This window comes from Macrosteles quadrilineatus, unplaced genomic scaffold (assembly GCF_028750875.1).
Source record: "Macrosteles quadrilineatus isolate MER2022 unplaced genomic scaffold, UCM_ALF_1.0 Scaffold_3__2_contigs__length_128488019, whole genome shotgun sequence".
In the NCBI taxonomy this organism is placed as follows: Eukaryota; Metazoa; Arthropoda; class Insecta; order Hemiptera; family Cicadellidae; genus Macrosteles; species Macrosteles quadrilineatus.
In genome coordinates, this window is record NW_026542596.1 from 28,490,192 (window position 1) to 28,500,698 (window position 10,507).

The following is a 10,507-nucleotide window of genomic DNA, read 5'->3' on the forward strand; positions in this document are numbered from 1 at the left end:
ACAGTACAGTACAGTAGTACGCAATGAAACCCCATTTGATTAAGCTGGCGGCAAACAGCTGTTTTCTGGACTAAATCCTTGTGTGGGAAGTTCGTCAAAATAATGTAGTGTGGCGTAAAAGTTATTTGCAAAATAGCTAAGCAACATCCAAATTTATAGTTGTTGGAAAATACTGAACTTAGAGATATTTTTGTTAAACTTTGTAGAATTGGTTTGCTGGTAGCATCATCTAATCATATCTGTTGATAATTTAAACTGCTGATTGTTGTATTGTCATTACATTGAATCCTAGACCATATAGCAACTCATCCTAAAACCATCAAAAAATAACATTATTATATTGAATAATTGATTCTTATTTTAAACAAAATCTTTAGGATGGTCTAGTAGACATTGGGGTAATCAGATGTTATATTCTGTAGAATACCATTGAAATCAGTTTTCATCAGACTATACAAATGCCTTAGAATGATGATTTAAACTTAAGTAAAGTTTTTATATTAACCATCGTATAGGTACCTACAATGTAAAATTTAAGTTTTACCAAACAGATTCTAAAAGACTACCTAATATATTCTTCAATACTGTATATTATTTTTCTATTAATTTGCCGGATAAAAAAGCATAATACTAATGATTTTCGTTAAATTTTGTCTAGAAAAATGTTAAATTAGAAGACAATTTATAGGAATTAATTAACACATTTCTGTGGATCTTAATGGATTTTTATAGGAGCTGGACATGGGGCTGAGATGGTGTTTATCTTTGGACCAACGTTGATCCAGAGTGCTCTTGGTCGTAGATTCAACTCTGTAGAAGAGAGGCTAAGCATTGCGATCAAGAGAATCTGGGCCGAGTTCATAAGACAAGGGTAAGATTTGATGCTATGATTGATTCATTCACTGTAATTTTAAATTAAACTAATCCTTTAGTTGGGTCCTTTAAAAATCGTGCCATAAAACAACAATAATGCAATGTATGTAGATATACAATTTACTGATGTGACCAATGAAAGTGTAAAATTCAACACTCCTTGATAATAATTAATAATTGTATGGATACTATAGAGACACATCAGGGTGCGTATTTGAAGGCGGAGATGAGTTTTGGATGAATGAGAATACAAGTTCGTTACTGACTAATTACAGCTAGTTCTTGGGACAGGACGATTATTTATTGAACCGATCATGGAAAGCTGGGTCCAATTTCAAACCATTAAAAAAGATTTTGACTTTTATCAGGATCGAACCGGCCACCTAATGATTAGAGGCATGATCTGAGGATGCGATACTCCCTGGTGTCGATTAACGTCCACACTAGTGAATACTAGGACTATCCGCAGTTCTATCCTAATAATTAGACCAATTCGTAAATTACAAGGGGAAAATGTGGTTTGGAATCCACTACAGTATAAACTGTAGGTCACTTAGTTGCCATTGGCTGTATGGGCTATTAACGGGCCTGTCTTAGGAACTTGCCGGCCTTAGTCAGTAACAAGACTACAAGATCGCGTCACTCATCCTACACTCATCTCCATTCATACTTGGCTTAAAATACCTACCTTTGTATGTTCACCATTTAAATTAAAAGCATAAAATTATTTAAGTATAAGTAATTAACACATGGTTAACAAAGAGGAATATTCAGAAAGTTTGTTGGATGCTCAGCATTACAAACAACTACTTGGACTTTCCATTTAAGGAACAAATTTTTCTCTGGCATTAATTCCTAAGAAGACTGGTGCATGGTAATTTAAGACATTGAGCGCGTTCTGGGAACATGTACCGGTGCACCGGTGCAAAAAATGTGTCGTTCTGGGAGACCGGTGAGTTAATCTAGCAGACAGCTATTTCCTCTTTTTCCTCCACCGGTGCAAGATGTATGCACCGGAGAAATTGTACGCATAATACACCGGCAGCCTCTGATTGGTCAGTTTCTTTGACAACAGCTTGCAGCTACAGCAAGATGGCGGGTCCACCGAATAATGTTCATTAGTTTTATAGGTTATGTTGCGTAATGAGTGAAAATTTGTTCAATGAGGGGGTTATATTACGTAATAAATAATAATTTTCAAATAATTTATTCCGTGAGGGCAAGTCTGTTTGTTTGATTTAAATATTATAAAGAAAATAGTAGGCGAATGTGTAAATTATAATCCGATGTGTACCGTAAACCGATGACTAACCGTTCTGGGATACCAAGACTCTTGCCCCGGGGCAGCACCGGTGAGTAAGTCACCGGTTAATCTGCACCTGTGCACCGGTACACGTTCCCAGAACGCGCCCATTGAAGCAACAAAAACAGCCAACAATGCCCTCATTATACTTTAATTAATGGCCATGACTATAAGAAACAGCTGGTCTATTAAGATTATACAAGGTTACACAGAAAGTTTCACTAAATTCTACACTTGCCCTTAATTCAATCATAATCAACTTAAAATACACATTAAAGTGTGTGTCCATGTCTTAAAGAATTGGATTGAATACAATACACCCACCAATATAATTCTCCTTTGGGGTAGGAAAACGTAGTAGGTATTTTAGGTAAAAAAAATGAGACAATTCTATTTATAAAAACTATTTAACAATTTTATGAAACATTTAAATTTTTGGAAAGTAAATAAAAGATATGTCTATAAAACTTAAATAAAACAAAAACATATATTTATGCTTATACTGTTAATATCAAGACGGTAAATATACATAAAAGATAGTAAGTGGTGATCGATTTCGATTGGACACTCCAATCATCATCATACCCATAATTTAATTGGGGTAAATACTTTGGCGTAAATTTAATAACACATACAATGCTGGCAAGAAGTTATTTCAATTTTGACACTTTCATTGGTAGTGCATCATGTGTGTGTATGGTTTCACTTTACTTGTTTCTGCACACTTCCTTTCATTCTGAATCCAATAAATTAATGTGAATGTGTGACAATGTTTTTCTTGTTCAACTTAATTGCCATTCAGTCAGAAATGTGATTTTCAGGAGTTTGGGCTCAAACCCATATGGGTATGGTGTTTCTTGGCGTAAATACTCAGCGGAAGAGGACAACTACATTATCTTAAAGGCAGTGACGTCTTTGCAGCCAATAGACCGTTCACAACAAGAGGTAGATGTGATGAGTCGATATAGGATCAGTCTGTGGAATGAACTGCTGCCGAAGATAAGAAACATAACCATCACCCCCGTCCCATCTGTCAAGAATGGAGTAAAAGGGATGCAGCTGACAACAGGTAGGCAACCTTGAAATGTTCAATGACTTTGTTGTCTATGACAATTAATTTATAAAAATTTAATTAGCTGGGATAACCAACAAACTCTGCTGATTTGAGATTTTACTGATGATGAAACTTTACCAGGAACGGCTGTTAAAATACTAACCCTTTGACCTGGGAACTTTTATGATTTGATAATCATTTTATGTTTTTGAGGTTATCAGATTCTTGTGCCTTTCATCCAAATATGTCCAAATATATATTTACACAAAATAAATCCAAAAAAGGAATATGAAAGCCCTCCTTCTCTTCTGGGGTAAAAAGAAGCAAAACAGCTGTTTTGTGCAATCCTGTTTAACTTGTACTAACACTGTCAACTACCCAAGCCAGACACTGTATATTTACACACATTTAAGAGGGCCTCAGCCATACATTAGTTAGCTTTGCACATTAGAGCCTTATACACAAGGTAGCCTGGCGACATTGCCAGCGACAGTAGCTGGGAACACACTGGCTACTAAACCTATAGTATCCAGAATGATTCCTTTTTTTGGTCCGTTTGCTGCAAACTAATGAAGTGTGTTGTTATAAGCTGTAAATTATCAGCTTAGTGAATTAATCATGAGTAAAACTAAATATCTCACTTAAATATCTCACTAAATATGGTTTCACTTTACTTGTTTCTGCACACTTCCTTTTAATTCTGAATCCAATAAATTACAGTAACGTGAATGTGTGACAATGTTTTCCTTGTTCAACTTAAATGCCATTAGTGAATTAATCATGAGTAGAGAGTAGAAGTAAATATCTTCTCCTTATGTCCTTATAAATTACTTTGGGTGGCACTACTCTTTCTTCGTGTATCCCCTTTGACTGAATCAGAAGGTTTTCTGGTGTGGACATAACTCACTCACAACATAAGGAAATACAGTGATGTGTGCTGTGCTGACCTTAGTGGTAACCTGGTGTAATTAGCTCCTTAGGGTTGCATAGAAACTTAAATCAATCAAGTCAATCTATAATATGGATGGATTTGAAATATAATAGGATTTTGCTAGCTATTATTCCTAAAAAAGTGGACCTGAATCTTAAAACCACCTTTTGAAAGGTGTTAAAATAAGTTACAGACATCGATGTATAATAACTCCCTGGATTGCGCGCTCAGGTTGAAGTAGGGCTTTGGCTGAAGAGGACAAAGTCCTAAAACAGCCTCAGTCCAGTAGGGTTTCACGTTTTAGCATCTCAGGTTTGTTCTTTATGCTGCTACAAGATTGGGGACTTTTTCAATTAGCTATTAGTATGCAAATCAATAGTTAGTTGTAATGGTTGAACCGTAAGTAGTTGTAGGGGGGAAAGTGTATAGATATAGATTATAGCTCTTAATTAATTAGTGCTGTAAATATGCCAAATGTATAGTTATGTTTATTCTTGACTTGACACAATTCATGTCTAGAAATGTACTGTTTGAATACAGGATTTTTTTATTTGATTTGATTTGATAATTAAATACCAGAAACTCATCTATATCACGTAAACTAATGCTGAGCCGGCCAAGCTCCTAGCGCCAATGCTGCGCCAAGCGATTTTATGCCTATTTTTTAACGCTTAACAATGATACAAGCAGATTCCATATGAAAATAGCTTCAAATAAAAAATAAAATTCATATTTTGATCCAAAACTTTGCCGCAGGAATTTTTTTTCCTGACCAAAAAATAAAAAAGGTCCTAGCTTACTACATTTTTCATGTTTTTAATGGTGTTTAAAAAAATCAGTTTTAATTTACCTAAATAAATTATAAAAAATAAGTTAAGGTAAAAACTAACTACACAGTAATAAGCACTGGTTTTCCCAGAAAAATAAAATATAAATTTGAAATTTTTATGTTAACAAATAAGTGTAGCAGAGCAGGTTGAGTAAATGTATGTTTGTGTAAAACAGAGAGGTTCATTCGGCCCGTCCACCTCGTTATCCCGCCAATTCGAATGGTGGGCATGGACCATTTTTCCACCACACAACGCGCTGCGCCATCCAGTAGAGTTATTATACATCGATGGTAACAGATCACAATAACTGTTGATGAATCTACAAAATAAAAAAGATTAGAACTACTAAATACTTAGGGGTATTGCAATTGCCATTATTATCAAGATTGTAAACCTAGATGATAAAGTCACAATTGTGTCTTCGCCAGGAGTATCAAAGCGACTTACTGCAATCACAAATTTACCTCAGATTGAGGTTTGTAATCTTGAATCCGACAGGTCTGTTGTACGACTGAGTCTGAGTAGAAGCTTACTTAGCATGAATGGTGAAAGTTAACGGGATGGGTGAATTCATTGATTTGCACCTCTGATCGGACTTAAGCAACCAGACTCTACATTAGCATGTAAGCTCTGTCAGAAACTAAACCCATGTAATGTGTAGATCACACAACTCTCAACTATGATGAATACTAAATAGTCAATTTAGTAAAACCCAACCAATAATAAAAGTTTTAAGATAAAACTGAAAAAAAAAAAACTAAATTGTAGCTGTTTATAGTAATACTAAGACATAAGTAAGATCTAAAATGTGAGATTAACAGCATCACTTATTTTCAGACCAGCCATACCGAAGTGCCATGTACACATTGATTGGATTCGTGATTGTGCTTCTCATTCTGCTGATAGTATGTGTCATCTTGCTGAAACGAAGAGCGAAGGAACGAGAACGAGATCTGTTCTGACGGTCAAGCGACAGGCAAAGCGGAGTAGGAAGAGATAACGAACCGAACGAACCAGAATCTCTAACTCCTCCACCCCCTCCCCCCCACTCCTGGCGATACAACCTCACCACCAACAAACTGTGATAAAGTACTAACCTTAGAAAAACCAACTTTTGGATACTAGAGTACAGTTGGTATTCTATCGGTAATAATCAGTTATAGTTCATTTTCGTTCATATAGTAAAGTTGACTTTTGGACTCCAAGTAGACACATTTATTAATTAACATCAGTTAATTAGTGTTACCAGGAAATTTGTGGGGTAGTTATGATTTTTCCATTTGTTATGTTTTTTGGGATGCTGAATCCGAATCTGAGGTTTCGAACGAAAGTTTTGACGCAACATTGACAAAAATACTTAAACAAATCGTATTCTTTGGGGGTTTTGGCTTATGAATCGGAAATTATCAACTTTTCGTAAATGACCTACATTATGTATAGATTATGGTTGAGGTACAGTATTTGAACTACTTTTAACCATTGTGGAAAGTAGCTTTCAATTATAGGCCTACTTCAAGCTATGCCTCATAGATCTATAAAGCATTTTTTTGTCTTGAAACTGTCAGATACTGTACCTATTTGTTTATATATATATATAATAGTTTGGCCAGCATATCTGAAAATATGCAAACCAACTGCAGTTCTTTATATAAAAAGGTTTCAACTGACTTAACATCCCCATGCGAAGAATGCCCACACAGCTAGTTAAAGTTCAAGAACACAAAATTGTACCCCTTAGGTGTTAATCTCCGATGAACCGTTTAGGTTCCAGAGCTATTTGAAAATTGTAGAATTTTGTATAAATTAGTAAATTCATCAAATTCTTGAAAATTAAAATAATGGCTAGCTTTTAACTATGTGATATAAACATTCACAATTATGTTGGCACCCCTCTTTACATTTGCATGAAATGTTCTGGAGTATCGAGTCTGGTGGGCAGGGCTCAGAGTGGTTGGCACTGGTACGAGACCTATACTCATTTGGGTCCCTTTTGTTGTTTGTCGTTTTACTTGATAACCACTGCTGCACTTGAAAGTAATCTCTTGAGAGCGTTGTCTTGCAGCTGCTTCCTTGGGGGGGGATGAAGCAAAGTTGGTTTTTCATTTTAAGCCGAATATAGCACGTATTGACTGTATCAGCATCAGCAAGTAATTTAAACTAGTCTCAAGTTTTTTGTTCGTTTGCTGTTTAGAGCCATTACAACCCTATTTCCTACCTGAACAGTGAACAATCTCACCCTGGTGTGCATGAGGGCCTTTAAAAGAACTGACAATTTTCTTTGAGTCATTAAACTTTAAGAAATTTCAATTTCCCAGGGGAAATTATAATTTTTTCCTTGAGTGAAAAAAATTTTCAGCAGAGGATGTCAAACTACTCATTGCACTCAAGGAAAAAAATGTTTTGATACAGTTTTGCCAATAGCAAGATGAGGATGGTATTTCTTTCCCTTTCCTTGTTTAAAAAAGAAGCATTCTTCGTCTCAGGGCAACACAAGCCAAGCGTTATCACCAAAAAATTGCCATCTTGCCCCACTACATTTTCATTTGCTGGGGACAACTCAAGAGCTGTTATAATTATCAGGACATCAGCGTTCTACCATTTATAACATATTTTGTACCTATTATTAAGTCAATTCGTTCAGCTGGTTTAAAAGTCTTGTATAAGCTTTTGTTCTCTTCATCATAGAAATGAGAAAGTGGTCATAGCAGGGTGTGGGTGGGTTGTTTCATAGCATAAAAACTTACGCAGCTCTTCATCTGAGTGTTTTACAATTGTTATTCGTTGTAAAAAGTGATAGCGTTGATGACTACATCTCTGTCTAGTATAAGAATAGAGCTATCAAATAACTCCAAGAGAGGCTGCACTCTTTTGCTTCGTTTGAATTTAACGTTTTGAAAATCATTACCAACATAATGCTGGATACCTTTCAAGTCCATCTTCTTTGACAAGTGGAAGTTTATTCTTTGATCAGCGACCTGTGCTTGATGATATTAAATCAGTGATCTCTGGGAAAAGTGGATGCTCGGGGAACCAATTCAGAAATTTAAGTGTATCATTGTTGTCTCGATTTTGCATCATATGTCTACTGTCACAGTGTTTTTCTGATGTCATGAGTTCAACACAGTGGGGGATTACCCATTAGGCACAAAGGAAACTGCCTAGGGGCCGCAGGCAGAAAAATAAAAATAAAATTGTTGTAAGAATATTTTTAAAACGCTAAAAAAACTAAGAAATTTAAAGCCAGTTTCTTACAATTTCCCGGACCCTTTCCACCTGGGGGGTTTTCCATGCCTCGGTAGATCTTGTGACCCTATGCAAAGGTTATCCTATGTGACCTTGTTACCACGCCTGCAGTTACTCCAAAACCACCACTCGTCTTTGTTGACTTCATTCATTAAAGTTCATTAATGTTTGATTGCCATATCACTCCAAGTGTTGAGTTTGGCTTTGAAATCTCCCTACAAGTCTTTCACGGTTTCTTTCAAAAGACTAGACAGAATCACTTAATTAAGCAATTTCAACAACGTGGATTTGTTATGAGACCTTTACCTTGGCATATACAATTAACATTTGACAATGTCAGGAAAATTTGAGAAACTTACTAATACAAAATGCGTCAATTTTAAAATAGCCCTGGAACCTAAAAAGTTCTTACGAGATGAACGCCTAAGGGTTGCATTTTGTAGCGAATTATGTGTAGGCCTACTTTAGTTTTTATACTAAAGGTAATTTACCAAAAGTTGATAATTTTTGAGTTATAAGCCAAAAACTACAAAAAAGTGTTTTTTCCACTTTTTTGTCAATGTTGTGTCAAGAATTTTTGTTAGCTAACAATTTTTAGTGTTTTGTTTAGTTTGGATTTAAAGTTGGCATATTCGATATGAATCAGTAATAATTGACAGTGATGCACTCTTTTTCAGTTGCTCAATCAAACTCTGTTCATTTTACTTCTAAAGCTGGAAACTGGCTACACTTTAAACATGTAAGAGAGGTGTCTTCTTAACTCCATATGGTTAAATGGTAGAACACAGGTATAAAAGCTGTGAATAGAGTGTGTTAACTCCCAAGTAGCAGAAAAACGAGAAAAAAATTGTTTTGATATCAATTTTAAACATATATTAAACTGTTATTAATATGAGTAGATTTCACAATAGGCACATTTTAAAATAGTTCAGAAAAAATTTAAAAATTTACTTAACAAAAATTTAAAAACTGATTTTACAACAATTTAAAAAATTGTTTACAAATAGGACCAACCATCCATCCCATGGGGATATCCTACATAAAACACAAAATAATAAAGTTTTTATATTAAATGCATAATAATTATCAGTTGAGTATTTTGATTAAATAGTTCATAAAAACAAACTTTGATAAAAGACTGGAAAAAAGTATCTTCCCAGGTCTTGAACCTGAGACCTCCAGTTTCTGAACCCCCTGCCTTACCTCTGAGCTATCTGTGATTGTTGATATTTGACGTTTTCAATCGGTCAAAGAGGAGCCGACAGTTATAAACAACTGTCCTAAATTATTTAAATCCTAAAACTGGCTTCAACTTAAATTTGGGAATGGGATGTCCACTACTGTCCATATAGTCAAAGCTAAAATACCCCCGCCGCAGCAAACCTGCCGTCTAAGCGAATTTCCATTTGGCTGAATTTATTTTCAATTGATCTATTTAAATAACATTAGGTTTAACGAGTACCTAGGTTTGCTGCTACAAGGAAACTAATAAATAGTGTGTTTTAAGTAAAATAATTATTGCTTAGTATAAAATGAATATATTTGCCAAGTTTGATCAAAAGATATCCATAAACAAGCAAACTACAACATTTTACAATATTCTCCATAAGAATAACATGGGAATTTTAAATTTAAATTTTTTTTAGTTTTCTCCGTAACCAATAACCGTAAAAAAACACTTTGATATACTGAATTGTTTGTTTTTTTAAGCTCTTTAAGAAGGTGTAGAGAAAAATTGGAAAATTTTGTGTTTTGAGGGTCAAAAGTGAGAAAAACCAATTTTTACCCTATAAAACCTCCCATAAAATCCTGTTCCCATGGTCCGATCATGCTGGATCGCGAACTCATTCAAGTTTATCCCGCCTTACACCTTCAAACCAAATTTCATCAAAATCGGATAAAAATTACTCAAGTTATCGTGTTCACGGACACATATATATATAAATCTATATATATATATATCTATATATATATATATATACATATATAAAAATTTGAACGAATGGTGTTTTTGGCTTCTGGGGACATCAAAATGAAAAAGTAAATCGGTCCCGGGCCTAAGTCTTACCATGAGACCTACGGTAATAGCTACTTCCCTATAGGGAAATTCGCTAACAAGTAATATCTCATCAAAATTATTATATTTATAGTTGTTAGAGTAGCCTACAGTAAGAGTCTATTAAAGCTTTTGATGCTAATAATTATTGTTAGGTGGTCCTAAAAGTAAAAGGGTGGCGTCGTCCTGTAATCCAGCTACTAGGAGGTCACGAATT

General features: G+C 34.9%; 1 protein-coding gene across 1 annotated transcript in view; it reads left to right on the forward strand.

Annotated features, from left to right (window-relative positions):
• LOC128988664 (carboxylesterase 4A) overlaps positions 1-6,193 on the forward strand; it is a 59,965-nt gene extending 53,772 nt beyond the window's left edge. Inside the window, exons 10-12 of the mRNA XM_054410167.1 lie at positions 733-871; positions 2,998-3,245; positions 5,829-6,193. Of these exons, the coding sequence (XP_054266142.1) occupies positions 733-871; positions 2,998-3,245; positions 5,829-5,953 (512 nt within the window). The 3' untranslated portion in view covers positions 5,954-6,193. The remainder of the gene's footprint in view (positions 1-732; positions 872-2,997; positions 3,246-5,828) is intronic.
• The last annotated feature ends 4,314 nt before the right edge of the window (positions 6,194-10,507 follow it).